Raw genomic sequence first — 26986 nt, 5'->3', positions numbered from 1 at the left:
CCCATGATGTTTGTTTTTAACCATTTGAAAAATGCGCTGTTGGAAGGGAAAATGGGTTTATGCAAATGTGGAATTTGTCATTCAGCTTAGGCATTCTTTCTTTCCTTCTTTCTTTCTTTTTTTTCTGTCGTCGTCTTTCTTCACTTGCACATTGTCTCTTTTTCTGTCCATCTTTTCCTCCCTGTTTGTCTGCCAGTCTCTGGAGGATCGTCCCAGCTCTCTGTCAGTGGAGCAGGGTGACAGCAGCTCCCCCTCCCTCAACCCCTCTGACAACTCCCTGCTCTCCTCTTCCTCGCCCATTGATGACGTGGACGAGCGCAAGTCTAGCTTCCTCAAGAGAAGACAGTGAGTTAATACTTATCTTTGTCCGTTTTTGTCAATTTTTTTCATTAGTTTGACTCATGATGATTTTTCAACATCATACCAGTTGATGTTGCTACAACAAGTGAGCTCACCTCACTTTAATGTGGAAAGTCTGTACATGGCAGGTATTTTGTCCATCCTCGTTCATTTTTGTTACATATTCTCGATATATATCTATGATTTATATCTTTCTTCTCCTTACAGGGTTAGGTGTGTTATACTCTGTTTATGTAATAATGAATGTTTCTGTTTCCTGTTCACAGTTACATACTTCTAGAGTTGGTGGAGACTGAGAGAGACTATGTCAGAGACCTTGGATCAGTAGTAGAGGTGAGAAATGCTCTGCTATGTATCAGAAAATAAAGTCATGAGTTCATATTCTTATATTTATATAATTGTTTCCGCTTCCGGTGTGGGAAGATGGTGGCGCAAATTCACGTTTGCAGCAGCCTCACCCAGTACCAGTGTGGGAAGATGGTGGCACGAATTCACATTTGCGTAAGCCTCACCCAGTACCGTCATGCAGTGTCTTTGTCCACGTCTGCATCTAAGTTTGTGTCTTCATTTGATTCCTGGGAGAGCTGGTGCTGGATCGGCTGGGAGAGCTTGGTCTGCTGCGTCCTGTGGGCTCAGGGACCACAACCCTGCCCGGAGCTTCATCAGAAGAGTAAACACAGAGGGCGGTCTGACATGACGTGGAAGTGGGGCAGGCTAAGCTAACTGCTAGCCCATGCAGACCGGCAGTTCTGACAGTCATCGGCTGACCTTCGTTCTCCTGGACAATGATTTTTTTTTTTAGTTTGGATATATGCGTTAGTTTGGATATATGCGTTAGTTTGGATATATGTGTTAATTTAGATATATGTGTTCTTGTAGTTCTTTTAGTTTTTGGATATGTGTTTTTGTCTTTGTGTTGCACTGCTATAGGCTTGGGGAAATGAAATGACAAAGTATTCCCGATTCCTGATATATTTTTTAAAAGTATGGCTTTGGAGAGTCTACATCACAGTCTAGAGTTGCTTGGTTATTGGCTTTTTTGTGTTTTACAGTTAAACTGACTCTCTTCCCTTCATCGCTAGGGCTACATGAGCAGGATGAAGGAGGAAGGAGTTCCAGATGACATGAGAGGAAAAGACAAGATCGTCTTTGGCAACATCCATCAGATCTATGACTGGCACAAAGAGTATGCAGTTTTCTTCAGTAACTGTGACTGCACTGCACTAAATAACATTGCTTTCGAGTAATGCGCTTTACAACTGGCAACATTGACTAAATTAAAATATTCTATATCCTGAGGTCCAGATTGAATTAGTTTCTCAGGAATTATGATAAAGCATGTGAGGAAGTTCTACTGAATACTATCCATACAATGTCCTTTGACTTTGTGTGTCGATCCTCATTGATCCACAGCTTCTTCCTGGCTGAGCTGGAGAAGTGCTTGGAGGATCCTGAAAGGCTGGCTCCTCTGTTTGTCAAGCAGGTGAGAGTGGTGCCACTCATCACGTGCCCATTTGCTTTGCTGTAAAATCAATCAGTGCCATTTCCTTCCTTTTCCATAACGTGACATAATGATCTATGAGCAGCAAGTTGTTTTCCCACAAAACGTCAACCAAAAGTAACATGTAACAGAGGAGGTAATGCAAAGGGTAAACTAAGTGAAGGAGACTCACACAGCCAGGAGTTGTGCTTTTAACCACTCAATATTCCTCCGCTTCTCGCCATTGTCACGTCACTTTTTGTTTCTCTTGCAGGAGCGGAGGCTGCACATGTATATAGTGTACTGCCAGAACAAACCCAAATCTGAGCACATTGTGTCGGAGTACATTGACACATACTTTGAAGTAAGGCATCAAACCATTTTCAAACCCTCAGCTTTGCAACAACTCCTTTTCTTCTCTTAAATGTAACTTGACAACATGAATGTCCACTTTTTCAAGTCTCATCAGTTTTTGGTTGTGTTAGCAGCTTCTGATTGTGCCGCTATCAATATCTCATCCAGGTTGTTTAAAAATACAGATTTATACAATATTAGTGGACATTTTCTAAAGACAGTATTTCTGCCGTGTGTGTTGTTGTTGATGTGTGTCTTACAACAGGACTTTAAGCAGCGTATGGGCCACAGATTGCAAATCACAGACCTGCTGATCAAACCTGTCCAGCGTATCATGAAGTACCAGCTATTACTAAAGGTTATTTCGCCCACACAACAGTTCCTCTGTTTTACAAGCATCATTCATCAAAGCTCAGTTCATCAGTGTTGACACAAAGGAGAAATTCGATCTACTGAATGAAAATGAAACCATGAGTACTAAGACAGTAACACCCACCACCATCTTATTTTTTGAATACAGGATCTTCTCAAGGTTTCCAAGAAGGCTGGAGTTGACACATCAGAACTGGAGGTAATGTATGCTGCCCTGTACTTCAAGATATGCTTTCTTTAGCTGGTGGGTGGCAGTCCTACATATGAGTCATGGCTTGTGGTTCCCCTCTTGAAATGGTCCAACGCTAAGGGGAAAGAGTGGGGAATTTTCTGGCTTTGGTCTGTGGCCCTACAAAAATGTAGAATCTCTGCTTTATTGGGTAAACAAACAGTCCTGTCATACTCTATCATGGTGACATACAGAAATGCAAACATTGGGACAGCAAACATTGATACAGAACTGTAATGATAAACAAAGTTCTGGGAGAACAGAAACTCCTTTTCAGTGCAGGGTATACACTAATTATGGAATACATAAAACATGCTTTATCATTGGGTACTGGGAGGTATATAGTGCTAGAATATGTAGCTGAGAGTCCAGCAATGGATCAGTCTGGCATGAGATATTACAATTGATTAGGATGCAAACACAGTGAAGGAGGTTTGTATCTTGGAGAGTAACTGAACCCTAGACCATTTTATTGAGTTTGCTGACATCCAAGCTGGTCTTGGACGTAGGTGTGCCAAAGAACCAGCATTACCAATACTATTGACACCTGTTAGTGCGTTCTCTGACTGACTGACTGTCAATGCTGATAGGTGTGCTGGGACAACTAAATCAAACATTATTAATGTTATTATCTGCAGCTGTGTTTGTCCTGCTATGCTAACATCAGAGTACCAAGACCAGCCTGTCATATTTGTAAACTTTACATGGTTTTTAACCTGTAGATGTCAGCAAACTCACTAAGATAATCTCAGGTTTAGTTCCTCTTTAAGGAGTGTGGATGTAGATCATGGAGGTGAAATAGCCTGGTTTATGAAGACAATATAAATAATTCTAAAGAATTTGATGTATCCCTAAATATGCTATACTTTATCACTCAGCTTTCCACCTGATTAACACAGTTCATTCTTCTGTACTACTTTAGAAAGCAGTAGAAGTAATGTGTGTGGTCCCCAAGCGTTGCAATGACATGATGAACGTTGGACGCCTTCAAGGTTTCGATGTAAGAAACTGGTTCTTGTTCCTCTCTTGGAATTGTGTGTGTGTGTGTGTGTGTGTGTGCATGTGTCTGCGTGTGCTTATCTACACTGCTCTCACAATACATCAACTCTCCAGCCTCAATCTCAATATCTCTGACCATCTGGCAATCACCATGGACATTAATATCCCTTTCCCATCCCAAAAATCAAGACACATAATATCCTTCACAAATCTCAAATCTATCTCCCGCTTAGCTCTAGCCAGTAAAATATCTGCCTCCCCTTCCCCACTACCTGATAATTCCTCAGTTATTGTAATGACACATTCTCCTCCTATATTGATCAGCTGGCCCCCATTAAAACCAAAACAGTCTCATTCACACTCAGCTGCCTGGTGAAGCTAGCCTGAACTCCCTCAAATGAAATCCTGTCAGCACCAGCTCGAAAGACTCTTTCAAGAAAACCGGTTTAACAGTGCTTCTCCAAGCCTACTCAGACTACCTTCAACAATACAAAGATGCTCTCATCACAGCCTGGTCCACCTACTACTCACACCTCATACAGTCTGCCTCCACCAAACCCAAGGCTATCTTTTGCACAATAAACAAACTTCTCAAACCCGGTGAAAATACCTCTAATTCCTTCACAATTAACAAGTGCAACTCTTTCCTTTCGTTTTTCCAAACTAAAGTTGACACTGTCTGCAGCAAGCTGACCACCACCCCCGCCCTCTTACCCCCACCCCTTTACCACTCAGCCCCTGTCAAAGTTCTCCCCTGTGTCCCCAATGGAGCTGTCCAACCTTACAGTAGGAATGAGAAACTCCTCTTGTCCTCTGGATCTCATCCCATCCAATCTTGTTAAGGACGGTCTCCCAGCTATCTCCACTCATCACAGAAGTCATTAAATCATAATTAAATCATAATCATTAGTCCTAAACAAACTCCAGTACATTCAGAACTCTGCTGCTCTCCTGCTCACCCACTCAAGCTCCCGGGACCACATAACACCTGTCCTCCAGAACCTCCACTGGCTTCCTGTCCCACAACGGATCCAATTCAAAGTCCTTCTCCTTACTCTCAAATCCCTCAATAACCAGCCCCCCTCCTACCTCACCGACCTGCTCCACTACCATACTACTTCCCGCAGCCTTCGCTCCTCCGATGCCAAACACCTGTCTCCACCACACAGGACCATGGACTGGACCAGGGGTGAGAGAGCCTTCTCTGTAGCTGCCCCCTCCCTCTGGAACTCCCTCTCCAAATACATCAGAGACTCCACTGATATGCCCACATTCAAATCATTAATCAAAACTCACCTTTTCAGAATGTCAGTGTATTATTAATGTTGTGTGTTACATGTTTTTGGTGAATGGCTTTTGTTTTGTTTTTGTTTTGTTTTTTTATCTTACGTAAAGATTCGTTGTGCGCCTTGAAATGTGCTGTACAAATAAAATGTATTATTATCATTATTATTATCATTGTTACATCTTTGTGTGGATGAATATATTATAGAGTTATATGGGTGTGTCAAACCACAGATTTACACCAGAAGCCTTGCTTAAGTGTTACATTCATGACACTTCATGTGTCTACAATAGTCATGTACAGTACAGACAAGACATACACATCATTCTGTCTTCTGTAATTTACCACTAGGTGTCAGTGCCGACTCTCAATACTAACCACGTGGCCCAAAATGACCCTCCTGTAGGTCAACGCCCTTTTATTGGCTCTGTGCACACAGACCAAAGCACAGTGTAAAATACACATGCTCAGCTTGTATGCATTGTGTGTTTTAGCCTGTGATGGTGCTAAAACATCATACTCATGTACTAGTTTATTTATAGTTTTTTTGTTGCTTCTAAATGGAGAAGTTGTTCTCCCTAGATACATAAAACAAGAGAAGGTGGAGCTTTTGGAGAGCTGCTAAACATGCATGCTGTATTATTGGGCAAAACAGTTTCATGCAACTGACTGACAACTTTTCTCTCTCTAAGAAATATTGTTGAATGCATTCTCCTGATAAGTTATCAAGTGTATTATACAATATCATTTTATGTATTTGAAAACGCCTCTCTTTCATTTTCTTGGAAAAAAATAGATGAAAGTGTTCTCTTCATTACTTCATTGACAGTATACATTCTTCCCCTCTTGTGTCCTCTTTCTTCTTTGCTTCCCACTGCCACCTCTTGCCCATCCTTCCAAGGGTAAAATTGTGGCCCAGGGTAGATTGCTCCTCCAGGATACCTTCATGGTTTCAGACCAGGATGGAGGTCTTCTGTCCAGAATGAAGGAAAGGAGAGTCTTCCTCTTTGAGCAGATCGTCATCTTCAGTGAGCCCCTGGACAAAAAGAAGGGCTACTCCACCCCTGGCTACCTCTTCAAGAACAGCATCAAGGTGAGCACTGCCTGCGTGATACAATAGCAGAAAGGTGAAAAGGATTATTTGCTACTCTAATGCTGACAAAAGTCATAAATAAATAAAAATACTGAAATTCTTATCATATACTCAAATGTGTTGCTTGGAAAACTTGTCTGTTTAAATGTATCCTTTCGTTTTCTTCATTTTGATATATTTTCCTCCCCTCTTTTGTGTTATGTCCAGGTGAGCTGGTTGGGTCTGGAGGAGAACCCAGATGATCCCTGTAAATTCACGCTTAACTCCAGGTCGTCCAGTGGTTGCCAGGAGAAGTACACCCTCCACTCTACCAGTCCCGGAATCAGTCAGGTCTGGATCCACCAGGTCAGCCAGATACTGGAGAACCAGCGTAACTTCCTCAACGGTAAGCGACTGGTACACTTTCGTAATATGTCATGTACACATTTCCCACAATGAGCGACTTAAACTCCAAATGGAAATGGAAAATATTACTACTGCTAAAGCTTACGTCTGGAGGGCTATTAACGAAATTATGCACATGATTACCTATGTTCTTGGGTCTTAAAAGTCCCATGTAATTGCACATAGAGCACTGCAAACTTTCATGATTTGATGCTTATCTGGATGAAACACAATAGGTCGGTGGGATTTTGTGAGGGGAGAGAGTTTGATTTGACTAACAGCCAATAATGACAGGGCATTTTAGAAGAATGTGGACATTGATGCTGTTGGTTATAGTTTCACTTTGGCTGTAGAAGATAATTTTGTTTTTACTTAATCTCACTCCCGTTCATTGGACATGTATGTGGGTGTATGCCCCAAGAGCAGGATTACGTAAATGAAGAAATGATTGTACTTTATTCATCAGGGAGAGAAAAATATTCCTTGAAACAAAAATATTAAAAAAAAGTTAATGTGAATTTCTAGAACATAGTGTTTATAGTAAGTTCAGATAAAATGGATAACAAGAATGAAAATGCATTTTTCATTTCACAGAACCTTTAGCAATTTCTCAAGCAACTTCCCATTTGCTTTATTCCTGTCTGTCATACTGTGTATCTTCCCTTATCCTCTGTTCCCAAGTAGCTTTTAGAATAATCTGTTTGCCAGTATGATTTCCATCATAAATCATACACTTCTTGCGAAATGCATGTGTGCATTGCTGAGTTGTAGTTACACTATTAAACGTTTTAGTTCAATTTTTTCCATCTTTAAAATAACTTGTGCTTTTTTTTTTCCATTTTCATTTTCTTCCCTTCCCTTCCCTTGACCCCTGTCTTCTCCGCCCCAGCTCTGACATCTCCGATAGAGTACCAGAGGAACCACGTGGGGGGCGGTGGGGCAGGTGGCCCTCCGAGCAGTAGCAGCAGCAGTGGTGGAGGCCTGGCAGGGGTTGGCAGCTCCAATACCTCCAACATGGGAGGAGGAGGAGGCGGAGGTGGAGGTTCTGGAGGATCAGGGGGCAACTCCTCTCTCTGTGGCCCCCGCAGCAGACCTTCCCGCATCCCTCAGCCTTCCTCACGCCTTCCCCAACCCGTCCACCACCACCACCCCCCGGGCCCCGAAGGGCCCGACAGATCAGCAGGTACGTGGTCACCTTGCCACTTCCAGACCCCTTTGTCCCTCCCCCCTAACCCCTACCCAGACAACGCCACAGATGGAGAGCTGATAGCTTCTGAGGTCCCAAAGATGAGGGTGCTGGATGGCCCTCATGGGAGTAACAGTAACAAGCTAACAGGCAGTGCTGAGGGCAGCCCCCGACAGGACTCACGAGGCTGCGAGGACCCCCAGAAACATCTGACTGCTGGTATCCCGCAGATGGTTGTTGCTCCCCTGAATTTGTCTCTCAGAAATCCCAAAGTTGGGATGGTTTCTCCTCTGGTGTGTCCCCAGTCTCCCGGGGGAGACGGAAGCCAGGGGAAGGAGGGTTTCGTCCCTGCCAGCGCAGCCCACAAAGGCAGCTCCTTCTGGCCCGCAGTCCCTGTCATGCCTCCCTCCCCTGCCAGCCGGCCTGGCTCCTTATCCTACCCCAGTGATGGCGGGGGAGGCGGAGACCCTATATGCAGAGGAGGCCATGGGATGCCTTCTCATCATCGTCACTCCACCCACAGTAAGGACATAGACCGAATGAGCACTTGCTCCTCCACCAGCGAGCAGTCCATACACTCCACCCAGAGCAATGGGGTAAGATGCTAAATCGAGGCCCAGGCTTCAGTTCGGCCTTAGTGCTACTCACAAGTCACTAACATCCCCTCACTGGCAGGCTGGTCAGTCAGACATCTTGCCCACTGCCACTGTGAATGGCTTCTACATGCAACATCTACCACTACTACCGCTGCTGAAGCTCGCGAGATGTATTTCCATCTACACTAACTCAGCCACTTCCGTATGTTTGTGTGTATTAGCTTTCTGGTTCTTTCAGATTATACTAACAGTGTGGGTCTGGCTGATGAAGTATCTGTTTTCTCTCTGCTATCTGCTCTTATCGTTTAGTTTCCCAAAGCACAATCAATCGTCCTCAGTTGTCTTGATTGTTTCATGGGTGTCTTTTAGTAGTCGAAGATTCTCTTTCACTCGAGAAAAACCTTTTTCTGATAAACAGTATGAAGAGTGCCTTCACCTTCTTTTGTATGTTCTTCCTCTCTTTGTCATGTCGCCTGAATTTATCGCCCGCATAGCAGTAAATAAACTCCAGATAAACTGGTTTCACTTTGCCTCATTTCAAACCACTATGCCTTTTTTCAGGCTGAACAGATTAAACTATTTATTTTGCTTAGATATTCTGCTTTTCTTGATCCCATCTTTCTTTGAGCAGCACAAATGTCTTTGCCTGCAACACTGTCTGTTCCTGCTACCAAGAACCATAACCTGTTTTGCAACTTCAAGAGAACATTAAGCGCTTTTTTTAGTACTACTCACTGCTTCACCAACCAAGTGAAATAGTAATTTATGCAACATCATCTGTGCAATTTTATTTACAGGATTGGCAAATATTATTTAGTACTGTGCAATAGTACATGTTTCATGCCTCACAATAACTCTTCCTGTCATAGCCATTCATAACACACCTCTATTCTGTTTTACGTTTAATATTGCTCATGCTTGGATCTGTACCCATACTCATACTTTGGCTTTTTATACTTATTGTATTTAGTTTTTGGTATCTTAACATGGGTGGCATGGTGGCGCAGTGGTTAGCGCAGTCACCTCACAGCAAGAAGGTCCTGGGTTCGAGCCCTGGGTTAGTCCAACCTTGGGGGTCGTCCCGGGTCGTCCTCTGTGTGGAGTTTGCATGTTCTCCCCATGTCTTCGTGGGTTTCCTCCCACAGTCCAAACCAGTTTCCTCCCACAGTCCAAAGACATGTATGTCAGGTGAATCGGCCATACTAAATTGTCCCTAGGTGTGAATGTGTGTGTGTGTGTGTGTGTGTGTGTGTGTGTGTGTGTGTGTGTGTGAGCCCTGTGATGGCCTGGCGGCCTGTCCAGGGTGTCTCCCCGCCTGCCGCCCAATGACTGCTGGGATAGGCTCCAGCATCGGCTGCGAACCTGAGAGCAGGATAAGCGGTTTGGATAATGGATGGTTATCTTAACCTATATATCATGTGGAGTTGAGAGCAGTGTATCAACTCATATTCTCTGAATGTGATCATACTCAGCCAATAAACTCTTAACTACGGTGACTTATTGGACATTACTATAGTCAGAAGCGGTTGCCCAAATTTTCCTCTAACCCCACACCTCTGTGTGATAACAAAATGCTTACTTAATGCTTCCTTCACCGCATGAGGTCAGACAATTGCTGGGCCATTTTGTGTGTGATAATGTCAATCAAATTAAACATTTGATTTGTGTGGGGCTTTTATTACACTTGTCGATACCTATTTTAACATCTGATAACATGTGTGAATTGTTTATATTTTCTTTTCCTTTTTTACCCTTGTCTAGTTCAATGACTGTGTGTGTTTGTGGGCAGTGCCAGGCATCAAAGAAGGTTGAATACCGTTGGTATCTGGTATATAAACAGATACCGACGGTGTCTGTCAATAAACATTGTATCCAGATGAACCGATTCAACCTTCTTTGATTTTCTTACCTGGACTATTGAGCATGCATCTTAATATTAACCAGGCATCTTAATATTTCTAATAGTATGAATGTGCACATGAATATTGTATGTGCATTAGTGTGTGTGTGTGTGTGTGTTTGTGTGTGTGTGTGTGTGTGTGTGTGCATACATACTGTGTGAGTGAGTGACTTACAGTGCTTTGTTGTTCTCTGCCCTTCCAGAGTGAAAGCAGTAGCAGCAGCAGTGTCTCCACCATGCTGGTGACTCAGGACTATGTGGCAGTGAAGGAGGACGAGATCAGTGTTTTTCAAGGCGAGGTGGTCCAGATGCTAGCCAGCAACCAACAGAACATGTTCCTCGTGTACAGGGCGTCCACCGAAATTTGTCCTGCCGCCGAGGGCTGGATACCTGGCTACGTACTGGGACACACCTCAGCCTCCATCACCCCCGAACTCCCCGAAGGAACCATCAAGTAAGGATGGGTGACAACCTGTAGCTAAATACAGTAAGCATATTTAGAATATAGTGTATTCAAAAGCGGATATCTTGGTAGGGCTTACCATGTAGTTGCTTTTCAATGATTCCTGCACTCCAAGGATAAAAGTAACTAAGGTTGGACTAACAAGGTTTATTGCAAAGATTTCATTTTAGACTTCACAGATCACTGTTGATGATAATGATTAATTTGTTGATCTTCAACCATACACATTTCGAAAGCAAGAAGGTCCTGGGTTCAAGCCCCGGGGTAGTCCAATCTTGGGGGTTGTCCCGAGTTGTCCTCTGTGTGGAGTTTGCATGTTCTCCCCGTGTCTGCGTGGGTTTCCCCCGGGTGCTCCAGTTTCCTCCCACAGTCCAAAGACATGTAGGTCAAGTGAATCGGCCATACTAAATTGTCCCTAGGTGTGTGTGTGTGTGTGCGTGTGCGTGTGTGTGTGTGTGTGTGTGCGCGCGCGCGCGCACCCTCTGATGGGCTGGCGGCCTGTCCAAGGTGTCGTCCCGCCTGCCGCCCAATGACTGCTGGGATAGGCTCCAGCGTCCCCGCGACCCCAATTGGGATAAGCAGCTTGAATAATGGACAAAGAGTGGAAATCCAATGTCAACAGTATGAACTGAATTTTCCTGATAACTTGTGTGAAACTAACCGGTTTTCCCTCCTTTCCTTGTCAATTAGAAAATCATTATCATGGCACACAGCTCTCCGTATCCGCCGCAAGTCTGAGAAGAGGGATAAGGAGGGCAGGAAGGATAGCAAGATGGAGAATGGTTACCGCAAGTTGCAAGATGGCCAGGGCAATAAAGTCTCTGTCAAGGTAGAACAGAAGACTCATCTTTTACTTTGTTGAATTTGAACTGCTGTGCTGTACATGTGTCCTTTATTTCGAAGTCTTGAATCACAAGAAAGAGGAAAGAAATGATAAATCTAAATTGCTTTCATTTTCATTTCTTCTCAGCTTCTGAACCCCAACTACATCTATGATGGTATGTGCTTCTTTTTTTTTTTAATGTTTTGGTATTGGGGATGTTTGTGCATTACATTACAGAGCTAAGATTGATTTTGCTGGCTGATATATGATGATTGTTTTTAAAACTAAGTTTTAAATAAGTTGTTTGGTTCACATTACAATACAGAATTTTACTGTACAATTACAACAGGGCCTTCCCAAGGCTTGGGAGACAGTGTTACATAGCCTGTAGCATACAAAACCTACATAGCAAAATCCCTCATAGCAGCCTTTTTTTTTTTTAGATATTTTATTTTCAGTTTTTCGGTTTTATATTGGAGACACACACAAACAAGATAAAACAAAACAAAAAATAACAGACAAAAACAACAAAAAGGAAAAAAGGGGAAAAAAGAGCTGCCAGACATATATAGGTATTTCATATAATTTGGTTCACAGCAGTTTTCAAGAAATTACACAGGTATTACAAGAGTACAGATAAAAAGTAAAGAGTACCGGGTTGCATCACTACAGACTAGTTAAAAAAAAATTTTTTTTTTGAGATAGTCAATGAATGGACCCCATATGCTCAGGAATCTATTGGGTGCTTTAGATTTATGGAAGCGTATTCTCTCCATCTGTATGATTATGATCATTTCATTGAGCCATGTCTGAAAGCAGGGGGGTGTTGGTGATTTCTAATCTGTCATAGCAGCCCTTGTTGATAGTTCTCCCTCTCTCGGTGCCCTCTGTGGAAAACCTGGCCATAGGGGGCGTCCAGGTGGCGTAGCAGTCTATTCCGTTGCCTACTAACATGGGGATCACCAGTTCAAATTCCCGTGTTACTTCCAGCTTGGTGGGGCGTCCCTACAGACCCAAATGGCTGTGTCTGTGGGTGGGAAGCCGGATGTGGGTATGTGTCCTGGTCGCTGCACTAGTGCCTCCTCTGGATGGTCGGGGCACCTGTTCGGGAGGAGGAAGGGGCAAGGAGGGGGAGGGGGAACTGGGAGGAATAGTGTGATCCTCCCACGCACTGCGTCCCCCTGGCGAAACTCCTCACTGTCAGGTGAAAAGAAGTGGCTGGTGACTCCACATGTATCGGAGGAGGCATGTGATAGTCTGCAGCTCTCCCCGGATCGGCAGAGGGGGTGGAGCAGTACCGGGACGACTCAGAAGAGTGGGGTAATTGGCCAAGTACAACTGAGGAAAAAAAGGGGGGAAAATCCACACAAAAAATAAGAAGGAAAAACCTGGCCATAGCAGAGGAGTGGGTTTGAGACTGCACTGGGCTTCACAACATTTCTGAGATTTATCTTCTGCTCCCTCCCTCTTTTTTTTTCCCTTCGTGCATCAATTTTTTCCAGCCCCTCCTGAGTTCTTGGTCCCTGTTAGCAATGTAATGTGCGAGAGCGGTGACAGTGTCACTCTGAGGGGTAAGGTGTGCGGTCGACCCCGGGCCGCCACCACCTGGCGGGGACCCGACAATAGCACTCTGAGCAACAACGGCCACTACAGCATCACTTACAGGTGAGGGCATGTGCTCTGGTTTCAATGAAATCCAGCTTTTTTTCTCGGATAAAGAATTCACACAAGTAAATTTAAAGCAGCACCAGATGACTTTATGGATTCCGTTACTGACTTTTAGGTCAGCTGTCAAACAGACAACCGGGGGCTTTTTATTTTTCTATTTTAGTCATAGGATAGTGTGCATTTATTTAGAAGCCCTAGCTGAAGACCATCGCAGAAGAAGAACTATATTCACAGACAAGCTAAAGTAGCACTGCTATACTTGCATGTGTGCTGTAAAGTAATCCCTGTATTTTTCAGGAGGTGTCGCACCTGGTGGCAGACAAAATACGAAGTAAAAAGAATGCTTGTAGGAAATTGATGTGAACGACAATTGTGTCATCCTCCCATAGCCATCACACTATGCCTCCACAATGAATGTCGTGATGATATGTTAAAGCAAATAAGTTACCCGGTGCTGCTTTGATTGAGAATTGACAAAACAAGTTGTTTATGAAGCTGCAAACATTCATTTGGTGTAGTGTCTGCGATCTGACGGTGTGTCTCTGATCCCTCGTCCTGTTCAGTGAGACAGGAGAGGCAGCGCTGCGGATCCTCAGTGTGTCTGCAGAGGATGGCGGCATCTATACCTGTGTTGCAGCTAATGCAGGTGGCTCTGTCACCTCCTCTGCCAGCCTACGCATCTCAGGTGAGAACACCGTTATGCGTGGAACCTCTTAAATGAATGAATCCCAGGGACTCAGATGTTCCATACTGGGCACACAGCTCCAGGTTGCCCCCTACAGTTCAACGCAATTAATGGAGGACAAATCCACAATTCTCATTCAGTGACAAAAAAACACTCCACGGTTTATCAAAAGCTAACGTGATGCTACATTGGTCTGTCATAGTGAAATCGAACGGTCATTCTAAAAATGTACAGTTGTTTTTTGTGGTCGGTTACAGTTGTTCCCCACCATGTTACTTCCTACAATGCAGCCTACAAGTGAATACCAGCAGGAGTCACTCCACCACGGTACAAGAAAGCAAACACCAAGAAGGAATTTAGCGATTAAAAACAACTGTAAAAAAAAAAAGGTTTTTTTTTTTTGGATTTTTTTCTCCTCAATTGTACCCAGCCAATTACCCCACTCTTCCAAGCCGTCCCGGTCGCTGCTTCACCGCCTCTGCCGATCCCCCGGGGGGGTGGGGCTGCAGACTACCACATGCCTCCTCCGATACATGTGGAGTCGCCAGCCGCTTCTTTTCACCTGACAGTGAAGAGATTCACCGGGGGGGAATAGTGTGATGGGAGCATCACACTATTCCCCCCAGTTACCCTTCCCCACTGAACAGGTGCCCCGCCCGACCAGAGGAGGCGCTAGTGCAGCGACCAGGACACATACCCACATCCGGCTTCCCACCCGCAGACACAGCCAATTGTGTCTGTAGGGACGCCCCACCAAGCTGGAGGTAACACAGGGATTCAAACCGGAGATCCCCGTGCTGGTAGGCAACGGAATAGACCACTATGCTACCTGGACACCTCAACTGTAATTTTTTTTAAAATGACAGCTCAAATTCACTGTGACAGACTGCTGTATCATCATGTTGGTTTTGAATAAGCTGTGTAGTCTGTTTTGAGTTTTTTTTTGCATTGAATGAGAATTTTGGATTTGTCCCTCGCTGATTGCATTGAACTTACAAGTGGCAAGCTGGAGCTGCATGGGCACCATGAAAAAAAAAAAAGAAATCTAAGAAATATACCTATGTATTACATGAGCAGTGGATGTAAAATAGAAATAGACCTCAATAAGTCCTAATATTTTTCTTTATGAATTGTATTTATAGTACATTAGTTTTTTTTATTACTTGCATTCATGCCAACAATGGATGCAGTCAGTTAATTGGGAAGGGCTTGCGTGACGTCATATTGTACTTATTTGTTGTACTTATTACTTTGAAATTAATACATTATTACCTGACTGATGGGATAGGCTCCAGCATCCCCGCAACCCTGAGAGCAGGATAAGCGGTTTGGATAATGGATGGATGGACATTATTACTTTTTGATCTAATGCATTTTGTTTACTCACTTCTAAAGATTTTTTTTTTTTGGTTTATTGCCAATTTCCATCTGACTTTTCTTTCTGTTCAGATAATTCTTATGAACTTTTTGTATGTCATTCTAATCTGTGTTTCCAGGAAGCCCTAATGATGGGAGTGAAGTCCTTTGGAAGAGCGGCTTTGAGTCCTACTACACTGAGATTACTGAACTGGGAAGGTAAAGGTCATGTTCTGTCTACATGATGCACAAACCGAATTTCCTTTTTAGTATATTTTAGTGTTTGCTATACATACGTATCTTTCACACCATCAGTTCACTCTTCCGCTTGCTATGTTTCTGGACCCCAGGGGCCGTTTCTCAGTGGCCAAACGATGTGACCAGAGATGCAGTAAGCGGGCGGTAGTGGCTAAACATGTCAATAAGAGACTGCTGCATAGAGAGCAAGTCCTGCAAGAGATCAGGCTGTTACAGACTCTGGACCACCCCAACCTAGTCAGGCTGCTGGACACGTATGAGGTGGCAACAAGCTATGTGCTCATACTTGAAATGTAAGTACAGCAGTATCTGTGTATTCACCCTCACATGTGTTTATCTTGAAAAGAATTAGTGCAATGACATTTAATTCTCTATCCTAATTGCTTTGTCAACAAAACATAAATAGTAATTACAATTGCAATTAAAGTAAAATACTGTACGTACATATCATGATATAAATATATAAATAAAAGACGTACTGAAACTGCAACAATAAATGGAGGCAATTGATTTCAGACAGTGCGACAATATCAATCCACACTAGTCTCAGCTCTCGGGTGATAATCAAATCAAATCAGATCAAAAAATTTTATTTGTATAGCCCAATATCACAAATTACAAATTTGCCTCAGTGGGCTTAACAGCAACACAACATCCTGTCCTTAGACCCTCTCATCGGATAAGGAAAAACTCCCTAAAAAACCCCTTTAACAGGGAGAAAAAATAGGAAGAAACCTCAGGGAGAGCAACAGAGGAGGGATCTCTCTCCCAAGACGGACAGCGTGCAATGGATGTTGTGCTCACGCAATTTACATAATACAACAATGAAAGAGGATAACAGAATTATAATGGACATAAAATTTATGAAGAAGATGATGCACAGGATGCCAGGCAATGTCCTCGTGCCAACGGAACAGTCCAGGACCCAAGCCACGCTACCCGCATCATCATGTAATAAGAAAAACTTAGGTGAGGAGTGGAAGGAAAGGCAGCATCCAAATGGCGGCCACCATCACCACAGAGACCTGGGAGGAGAACCGACTGCACATGCATGCAAGAGAGACTCACAAGACACCATTCAAACACAGAAAAAGAGAAAGGAGAAGACATCATTCAGAGAGAGAGAAAAGACATGTTAGAGAAGAAAACAGTTTGCAATAGTCATTAGCCATAATCAATTAAGTCATAAATTCGTCATAATCTAAACTCGATAATCTCATCGGTAGAAGAGTGGTTGGTAAATTCATTGAGACAGAAAACAACCCGCCATCCAGTACAGGTTGTGAAGCACTCAACTTAAAGGCAACTGATTGTAAACTAAGGCAAAAAGATGAGTTTTAAGTTTGGATTTAAAGGACTCAACAGACTCCGATTGTCTGATGGCAGCAGGCAGTTTATTCCACAAGAATGGAGCCCAATAGGAAAAGGCCCTGCCACCAGCTGACTTCTTTTTAACTTTGGGTACACACAGGAGCCCTGTATTTTGAGAACGAAGTGCTCGAGATGGCATGTAAGGTTTAAGGAGATCAGACAGGTAGGATGGAGCAAGCCCATTTAGGATTTTATAAGTCAGCAGAAGCACCTTGTATTCTGATCTAACATGGATAGGAAGCCAATGAAGGGAGGCAAGAATTGGTGTAATATGGTCAAATTTCCTAGTTTTAGTTAGGATTCTAGCAGCAGCATTCTGAACCATCTGAAGACTTTTAGTACTAGAATGTGGCAGACCTGAGAACAGAACATTACAGTAATCAAGTCTGGATGAAACAAATGCATGTATTAGAATCTCTGCGTCAGCCATGGAGAGAAAAGACCGAATTTTAGCTATGTTACGTAAATGAAAAAAGGCAGTCTTGGTGATTTCTTTAATGTGCTTATCAAAGGAAAGGCTGGGATCAAACGTAACACCAAGATTTTTGGCTGCCACACTTTGTGAAACCACAGAGTTCTCGATTGTTATCGTTACTTGATCAAATTGGTGTCTGTGTCTAGCAAGGCCAATGACTAGCATCTCGGTTTTATCTGGATTTAAAAGCAGAAAGTTAAGTGACATCCAGTTTTTCACGGTAGCCAAGCAGGCCTCTATGTTAGTGATTTGAGTATGATCATCAGCCCTTATAGGCACATACAGCTGAGTATCATCAGCATAGCAATGGAAATGTATTCCGTAACTGCATATAATTTGGCCAAGAGGTGTAATGTAAAGAGAGAAAAGTAGAGGGCCAAGTACTGAGCCGTGAGGCAAACCATATTTAATGTCAGAAAATTTTGATATAATATTATTATAGCAGACACAATGTGTTCTTCCAGATAAGTAGGACTTAAGCCAAGAGAGAGCTAAGCCAGAGACACCAAAATTACAATTTAATCTATCCAACAGTATACAGTGATCAATGGTGTCAAAGGCTGCACTGAGGTCCAGTAGTAGAAGCACAGAAGTGGAATCAGAGTCGATCGCCAGTAGAAGATCATTTACCACTCTGGTCAGAGCAGTCTCAGTGGAGTGACAGGGCCTGAAAGCCGACTGAAAAGGTTAATATAGATCGTTTTCTTTTATATGGGTCAAAAGTTGTTGATACACAACTCTCTCTAGTACTTTAGAGAAGAATGGAAGATTAGAGACTGGCCGATAGTTATTAAGAGACCCTGGATCAAGGTGCGGTTTTTTAAGTAGAGGTTTAACCACAGCTGTCTTAAAACTGCTGGGAACAATGCCAGTAGTAAGAGATAAATTAACGATGTCTAGCATTGTAGGTCCAAGAAAAGGCCAGTGGTCTTTAAAAAGTTTTGCTGGTAAGGGATCAAGTAGGCAAGCAGTTGGTTTAGAAGCTGACACGAACTTAGTCAAAGTTTCAAGTGAGATAGTCTCAAAAGCTGTAATAACTGGAACTGACAGTGACTCATTGCGTAGATATGAACTTAGTACGACAGGATCTGCAGGAGTAGGTGGAGTTGAAGAACTCATTTTGTTTAAGATCTTCTCAACCTTATTGCAGAAAAAATCTAGAAATTCATGGGCTGTGAATGGTGAGCAGCTAATAGACGACTGCTTTTTAGTAAGTTTAGATACAGTGTCAAAGAGAAATCTGTGGTTATGTTTATTAATATTTATTAAGTGAGAGAGATACAATGTTTTTGCAGTAGATAAAGCACGCTTGTATTTCAATAAACACTTGTGCCACGATAGGTAAAAAGTTTCCAATTTTGATTTTCGCCATTTATGTTCCAGTCTCCTGCAGGTCCGCTTAAGAGCACGTGTCTCATCATTAAACCATAATGGCAGTACACCATTTAGGTCGATTGCTGCATTGATTGTCCGTGAGGGTTCATATGTTCCAGGCACCAAAATGTACGAGTTTCTGTTTCTGACCGCATGGTGGTGATCCTCTCTGGATGCGGTGGTCCAGACAGGAGATATGAGGCAGACTATGTATAGGGCACCTTTTTTAGCCCCCTTCCCAACTGGGGTGAGCAGAGCAGATCCTAAATAGGGCTGCTCAGTCGTGGGTGCAGCAGCCGAGAAGCCCCTCTGCCTCAGTCCCAGGGCTTAGCGACTGATCATACACCCACCACCTGTGTGCCAGGTTGTAGCTAGGAGCTGCCAGACTTCACTGTCCTGTACCTGTCACCTCTTCCTGGTTGCCACAGGGCTTTGACCCAGGATATTTATGGGTTGATCCTTGTGGGAGGTCGCCTGTGCATGACAGCTTTTTATGTGGAGAGGCTGATGCACCTGCAGCCACCATACAGTGCTTGGCAGGGGGTGGCCAGAATCCAATGGCATGGAAAACCAAGATTGGAGACCACCCTCTGTTGCAGCCTTTATCTGCCTTCACTGCCATTGTGACCTGGAGAGATCTTCCACCAGTTCCACCGTTGAGGTCTTTGTTGGATCGCACTTCGTCTGGAACGTCCCCCTTGACCTATCTGCCTTGGGTGACCCTACCAGGAGCCAAGCTCCAGACGGCATAACACTTGGGCTCATTGGTACGAACAAGCATCTCCACCAAGATGAGGTGGCGATCAAAGAGAACACACACACACGCATATCTTCAGAAAGAAAGTTTTCAGGAAACAACGCTCAGTTTCATTTCCATATGACACGATGCTCATACTTGTACCACTTTGTTGCAGCTGAGAAATAACACAAGAAATAAAAATAACTTAAAAAAAGAAGATGATAATGAAGACCATAAAGTGTTTCTCTGGCCAGAAAAAAAAGAAAAAAATCTCACAGGTTTGCTTTTATGCAGCATACTTTGTCTATGTCATGTGTCTGACAGTATTACATACGCTCTAACAGGATTTATGTTTCAGTTACTTTCTGTACTCAGTCCATACCTTCATTTAGTCACTTTTATCAGACACACAGAAGACTGTTCAGTATTATGGCTGCTAATGGAGCATTATCCCTGCAACATATATAAAGAGATCATGTTGGAAATCATGATTGTTTCCCTTTATGCTCTTTGTATAAATAAGTAAAGTGAAAACCCGTTTATTTACTTGTGCAATTATAGAAATATTTGTCTTTGATCTGTTGTTGTATACCTGCGTTTGTTTAATTGGTGTATATTTTATCTGCTTGACTACTTTCATTGATACATGTTGTAAAAGTGTCTTGATGCATGCTCAATAATAACAATAGATAAGTTGTAAAAGCATATTGAGGTGTCTTTGGTCTGAAACGGGTCTGAAATAAGATGAAACATGAACTTATGTTGTATTGCCGGTGTATTCAGGGCTGACCAGGGTCGTCTTCTGGACTACATCGTGAGCTGGGGCAACCTGACAGAGGAGAAGGTGGCTCTGTACCTTAGAGACATTCTCGGCGCTCTTCACTACCTGCACAGCTGGAGGATAGCACACCTTGACCTCAAGGTAAAACACACATTTTCATTTTCATATAACTCAAATCAGTGAGAGTTTATTGTTTTCAGCTGTGTCCAATACAAAGGAATGTGCACCATCTCTCTACACAAGACAACTGGTATGTGGCTGAAGTTCACCCTTGAGCACCGAGGAAGTTTCATATTCATTAAGTTCCTGGTTTCTTTTTAAAGTTAAAAACTGTGATACTGTCAGTACTTGTTCAATGTGTTATGCACATTGAACAAGTACATGCCGGCAACCATACCAACATGTACCCTGGCTCTGCCAAATGACAGAAGCTAAGCAGGTATGGGCTTGGCTAGTACTTGGATGGGAGACCTCCTGGGAAAATGAGTTGCTGCCGGAAGTGGTGTTGATTGGCCAGCAGGGGGCAGTCTTCCCTCTGGTCCCAAGAAAAACAACAAATATCAAATCGCAATGCCCCAGTGCAGTGACGGGGACACTGTGCTGTAGGAGATGTCGTCCTTCAGATGAGATGTTAAACCGAGGTCCTGACTCACTGTGGTCATTAAAGATCCCATGGCACTTATCACAAAGAGTAGGGGTCCCCTGATGTCCTGGCAAAATTCCCAACCTGGCTCTCTCCATCTGGCCACCTAGTCATCCCCAATGTAATTGGCTCAGTGATTCCTCCCTCTCCACCTCAAGCTGATGTGTGATGAGGGTTCTGGTGCAAAATGGCTGCCGTGCATCACCCAGGTGGGTGCTACATATTGATGGGGGTTGAAGTGAGTTATTCCCTTCAATGTGAAGCGCTTTGTGTGTCTAGAACAGCGCCATATAAATGTAATCCATTATTGTTATTATTATTATTATTATTACTGTCAAACAGTGGCCTCTAAGGTATTTTATAATGATTACTGATTGGACAAAACTCATGATGAGTTGCCCATCAACTTACTTAGGCTAACTTACCATAGGGACATAGCGTGTCTATGTAATCTGTATTGAGTTTATAGTGAGTTGGTGTCAACAGGCATTACCTTCAATTGAGAAAGTGCTATTTTGGAGAAATAGAGAGCTCATAATATCATCATCATGCAATATATTGGTCCCATGGGCAACCCAAGTGCAAGTTCATGGTTTACCATATCATGCCAAGCTACCTTTGCCTACTAGCAAGAAATCTAAGGGAGAACATTACAGTCAGCTGATTTTGAGTGCACCAGTTTGCTTAGCTAAATAAACATAGCGCGCTGTGTGCTACCACCAACATTAAGGGGAAAGTCAGGTCTTCACTTACTTGCTCAGTTGAAATGCTGCAAATGCAGCATCGCTTATGAATCCCCTTTTGGTTTTAACAAACTTTCATTTTATGGATGCATGACCAATACTTTTACAATTGTAGCAAGTGGTCATTAAGTTCATAAACTTTCCTCCATCTGCCACATTTTCACAACCCCTCCTTTATTCCTATTCACCTCAAACACACTCACGCCCAGACATCAATCCAGAACAATAAAATCAAAGTGCCGTGACCAAGGGGGATTCATTTGCCTTGATGCCACTGTTTGTCAATATTTCAGAGCCCACCTTTATGCAAATAAAAAAGAGATAGAATAGGGCATCAGTATGTGTTATTAGTATTATTAATTCATACTTAATCACCCCAAGAGGAATTTTGTCAGTATTTAAAGCTACCAGCAGATATTTGGGAGACAGTGTCGGTGCTTCACTGGATATGAGGCAGTGTGTGGCTAAATCATCTTCTCCTCCCCCAGCCTGAGAACATCATGGTGGAGCATGCCTTTTCCCAGCCAGTTGTCAAGCTGATAGACTTTGGTGATGCGGTCCAGCTCAACCCGCCCTTCTCTCACATCCACTGTCTGCTGGGCAGCCCAGAGTTCTCTGCTCCTGAGGTGGTTCTGGGTCAGCCGATCTCCCTGATGTCTGACCTTTGGAGCTTAGGTGTGTAACAAATGGCGGAGAAATTCACCTAGCATGATCAAATTAGGGTTGTGGATCTTAATAATAAGGCTTAAGCTTTATGTTAATACCATTGTTTTACGATGTTTTAGTTGTGATTGTGCTATGGTATAAGATCAGTGTTCACAATTCAGTTTTGTTGGTTTTCGATTCTACCAGTTCATTACATTCAGCTGTTGTGATTAGATGGAACAAAGGTGCTTTAGCCTGAATGAATGCTACGCCTCTGTGAAAATGGTCATTAGGGGGTTATCCAAAGTGCAGTAAGTGAAAAATGAATGGGGCTTAGTGAGCAAATTTCGCAAAATCACAAACCATCACAATTTTATAGATTTATACGTGTTCATTTCTATAAAGACTACCCATACAAGATAGAACTTTATCAAATGCCACTGACTTATGACTTACATTTTAAGAAAGTGGTGTTTGGCGGCATGGTGGCCCAGTGGCTAGCACTGTTGCCTCACAGCAAGAAGGACCTGGGTTCGAACTCCAGGCTGTCCCAGGTCCTTTCTGTGTGGGGTTTGCATGTTCTCGCTGTGTCTGCATGGGTTTCCTCCCACCATCAAAAAGACATGCATGCAAGGGTTAATACTCCTGTGAAAAGAAGAACTGGAGTTGGTCCCCAGGTGCTGCACGGTGGCTGCCCACTGCTCCTAGCTACACAGCTAGGATGGGTGAAATGCAGAGAGTAAATTTAATTTGTATCTATGTACAAAATGACCAATGAAGAGTATTCTAATTCAAGTCGCTTATCCTACGAGTGATGTCATTGCGTCAAACACACACGTGTTTTAAACGTTGATTTTGATTGCATCCTGTCCAACCAACACAGTGAATCAGCATTGTTTAGCCTCACGGCTACAGAATCTAGCTTTTAAAAAAAATGTACAAGGTTGAGATTTGAATGGCCTTATTGATTAGTGGAACGTAAGACTTTATGTGGATGTAGCACCTTCCAGAACCTTAAAAAGCAAAAGATTCACGGTTGTAGAGTCACATAAAATACGTTGTTGGCCTACAAGCTGTGTTTTAAGCCTATCTCGCCCATTCATTGAGAGGCTATTTACTCTAGCAAGTGGTAGAGGGTGCTCGCACATGAAGGTACAATAGAGATATCAAGTGGTGAATCTTATTCAGGTAAACCGTCTTTGGCTGGAATACTCGACACGGCAGATGAATGTAAATATCTATGTGGTTGATTAGAGAAACAGCAGGACTGGTGGTGCCCGAGGACTGGATTGAGAAACACTGATCTAGACAGGAAATTTGGATGTATCTTTATTAACAAGGAAAACACAAAGAAAAAGATTAGTCGAAAATAGAAAACTTTGAAGCATATATAACTCATGCTTCTATGTCCATTGTTTTTCCCTTTCAGTCATGAATGAATTGAACGCATGATCAATGGAATAGTTCATACATCTTTTTATTCATCATTTATTTATTTATTCGTGCGGTACGGTGGCCCAGTGGTTAGCGCTGTCACTTCACAGCAAGAAGGTCCTGAGTTCAAACCCTGGGGTTGTCCAACCTTGGGGGTCATCCGAGGTAGTCCTCTGTGTGGAGTTTGCATGTTCTCCCCGTGTCTGCGGTGGGTTTTCTGCGGGTGCTCCGATTTCCCCCACCATCAAAAGAAACATGCATGTTAGGGTTTATAACTCCTGTCTGTGCCCCTGACCGAGGCAATGGTAAAAGAACTGGAATTGGTCCCCGGGCGCTGCATGAAGGCGGCAGCCCACTGCTCCTAGCTTCACAGATCACAGCTAGGATGGGTTCATTTGCAGTAAATGAATTTCCCCAAGGGGATTAATGAAGGAAACTTAATAATTTTTATTCTGTGTTTTTGTTTTACTCTTTGAATGATTCCCAGGGGTGGTGACATACGTCATGCTGAGTGGTGCATCTCCCTTCCTAGATGAGAGCGTGGAAGAGACATGTCTGAACATCTGCCGACTGGACTTCAGCTTCCCCCAGGACTATTTCGAGGGTGTGAGCCCGGCTGCCAGGGACTTTGTCCGCCTGCTGCTCAGGAGCGAGCCAGAGCAGAGACCCTCAGCTGCCTGCTGCCTTCAGGAGCCCTGGCTCCAGCCTCAAAACATGGCCAACCGAGACGCCGGATCTGCCACCTTGCGTCGTTCCCAGCAGCAGTTGCTGCCGCCACCTCAAAACCACCACGTTGCACATCTTGACACCTCCAGACTCATCTCCTTCATCGAGAGACGGAAACACCAGAACGACGTTCGGCCCATAGCCACCATCAAAACCTTCCTGCAAAGCCGCCTGCTCAGCCAGATCTGAGTGACTGAAGGGAACTACCAGCAAGCCACCTGTGGGTCACTGGGAGCGCTGCCTGAGATTTGTACCATCAGGGAGCGGAGCGCTCCCTTTGGAAGGGATTAACCCCCATTCACTCATGCCAAGTGGACATCACGGCACTGACCTGCAGCCACTGGTACCGGCACTGTCCTGATCCAGGATTTCTGTTTCCGTAGCCTTACACAGGAACTGTGTCAGTTCTGTATTGGTTGAATTCAGATCCATTTGTTTTGGTTGAGTAGTGTGTTAAAATACAACCTAATGAGAGGACCACCAGCACCAAAGAGTCTGACGACAAATGATCTCCTCCTCCCTCACAAAACCACAAAATGTCCTACTGCTGCTGACTGACCTCTGCTGAGATTCCTTTTGACTCTGATCCTTTGATTGGTTTTAGAGATTTCTCTAATTACCCCCCAACCCTAACTACTCCTGTCCTACTTCCCACCCCCCACCCCACTCCCCCAACCCAGCCTCTTGGCATACTGTTAATATGCCTGCACAAAAAAAAAAGAACCGTTTGAATCTGTTTGAGATCTCAAACATTGTCCTAGCAGGGAGAGAAGCAAGCTTTCTCAAAGAGCCAGCCTGAGCAAGTCTTGTGTTTCAGAAAGCGTTAAAAAGAAAAAAAGAAAAAAAATAGAACTAAACTGTATAGTTAAGAAAAAAGAAATTCAGGTTGATTTCGGTCGAACACAAGAAAATGTGTTTGTTTCTTTTGTAACGAGAGATTACTTTTTGTAAAAGAAAACCATGTACAGTAAGGAAACAAAGCGTTGTCTTTAATTAGTACCTCTTGGAAAAACAAAGCTAAGTTGACAAGAAGAGCATAAACAGAAAAGGATGAGGTGCGTGAACAAAGTGGCATCCGTCTGCAGGGTCCACTTCTAGATGAAGACCAAAACCATGTTTTCCAGAAACGCACTGTAGTTCCACTCAATGCAATAGTCCACACACACACACACACACACACACGCACGCACACACATGCACACACAAACACACTCTCATTGTGAAAGATGAAACGATTACAGTTAAAGATACATAGATTTAATTAGCTAAAGATAAAATAATCAAAGCTATTGCTTTTGGAAAAGCTTCTCAGATTTCTAATTGCATCCGCCTTACTTTGTAAATAAAGGGTTCCTGCCTTTCATTCTCATTTTGACGGCTTTGTCTCTAACCAGCCAAAGCTGTCTCATCTGAAGAGTATTAGCTAGGTCAGTTGATCGGCGGCGCCGGGTGGAGGGGAGATTCCCCCGACACCTGAACCCTTCTGCGGCTCGACTTGTACCGGTTACAACCCGCCACTAGAAATGCACTCATACTTCATACCACTTCTCATGTGCAATGTTGCAGCTTTAACTATTTAATGAAGACTTGTGTTGTAGCTGTATTCTTAAAAAGGCATGTACGTACCTGGTACTGCGATAAATGTCTGTATTGTGTTAACTCTTATGTATTAAGTTCAGTATTAATATCTTTAAGCCCACAAACAAGAAACAATGTATAAAGATGTGTATCTATATTATATAGGCACTTATGCATTCAGTTTGTCATTTTTCCATTTTATTTTATTTTTCATAATTTTTTTGTAACTATACCAAAGTTGACAATGCTTTGTCCTTTTCCTGCGAAAATATGTTCTCATGATTTGCCATGTTAAGTTATGAAAGAGCACGCTGAACCCAGTGGTGTGTGTGTGTTTACATCGGTTTAGTGTGGCTTTATTTATTTTTTCTTTATTTTTGTAATAAGAAGTTGTTTTGTGGCGTATTGCTGGAAAAAAAACAAAACTCTATCAGTTCAAACTCACTTGTCTGCTTCTCAAGCTATGCACAACAAAATGGTAATTGCTGTGTGGGTTTGTTTTTATGTAGAATGAACCCATCCGGCCTGTGTTGCTTTTTAAATGTCTTGATTTGACCTTTCACACTGACGTGGTTAACACACGTATGTGGAAAAGCTGTGCAGAAGTGAATGGTTCTGTAATCTCATTGTGGTGTGCTAACCAGGGATTTTCGGTGATTAGAGACCCTCGTTATACTGAATACTGATGAGTCCTTGATCTTGTGCAACCCACAGACAGACAGCAAGATGACTCCTTTGTTACACATCCCGCAGCGCTAACCTTATATGCCACGATACAGATCCTGTTTTACAGTCTTTAACGACCAAATAAGTTGACATGTTCAAATTAGAAGAAGTTGCTTAGACCGATGTCTATTCTTTTCAAGTGCCAGTTGAGTGAGTCAAATCTAGTGAGGGGGTTGAAAGTAAAACGGTTTGCATTGTTCTTTATTTGATTATTTATGGAGTTACCCTTGAATAATATGTTTTAATGTTAGTGAAGTCGA

At 43.2% G+C, this 26986-nt stretch overlaps 1 protein-coding gene across 1 annotated transcript in view; it reads left to right on the top strand.

Annotated features, from left to right (window-relative positions):
- Positions 1-24981, top strand: part of triob (trio Rho guanine nucleotide exchange factor b) — a 225301-nt gene extending 200320 nt beyond the window's left edge. Inside the window, exons 42-62 of the mRNA XM_056286980.1 lie at positions 197-345; positions 627-693; positions 1443-1546; positions 1774-1843; positions 2115-2204; positions 2460-2552; positions 2715-2765; positions 3718-3795; positions 5981-6172; positions 6380-6557; positions 7446-8338; positions 10442-10692; positions 11392-11530; positions 11672-11699; positions 13027-13189; positions 13756-13877; positions 15374-15452; positions 15584-15784; positions 20234-20372; positions 22106-22292; positions 24184-24981. Of these exons, the coding sequence (XP_056142955.1) occupies positions 197-345; positions 627-693; positions 1443-1546; positions 1774-1843; positions 2115-2204; positions 2460-2552; positions 2715-2765; positions 3718-3795; positions 5981-6172; positions 6380-6557; positions 7446-8338; positions 10442-10692; positions 11392-11530; positions 11672-11699; positions 13027-13189; positions 13756-13877; positions 15374-15452; positions 15584-15784; positions 20234-20372; positions 22106-22292; positions 24184-24611 (3702 nt within the window). The 3' untranslated portion in view covers positions 24612-24981. The remainder of the gene's footprint in view (positions 1-196; positions 346-626; positions 694-1442; positions 1547-1773; positions 1844-2114; positions 2205-2459; positions 2553-2714; positions 2766-3717; positions 3796-5980; positions 6173-6379; positions 6558-7445; positions 8339-10441; positions 10693-11391; positions 11531-11671; positions 11700-13026; positions 13190-13755; positions 13878-15373; positions 15453-15583; positions 15785-20233; positions 20373-22105; positions 22293-24183) is intronic.
- Positions 24982-26986: the final 2005 nt, after the last annotated feature.

The sequence above is a fragment of the Lampris incognitus genome, chromosome 9 (assembly GCF_029633865.1).
Source record: "Lampris incognitus isolate fLamInc1 chromosome 9, fLamInc1.hap2, whole genome shotgun sequence".
Lineage (NCBI taxonomy): Eukaryota > Metazoa > Chordata > Actinopteri > Lampriformes > Lampridae > Lampris > Lampris incognitus.
The sequence above is the reverse complement of the archived record's forward strand: the minus strand, read 5'-3'. Positions and strand labels throughout refer to the sequence as shown.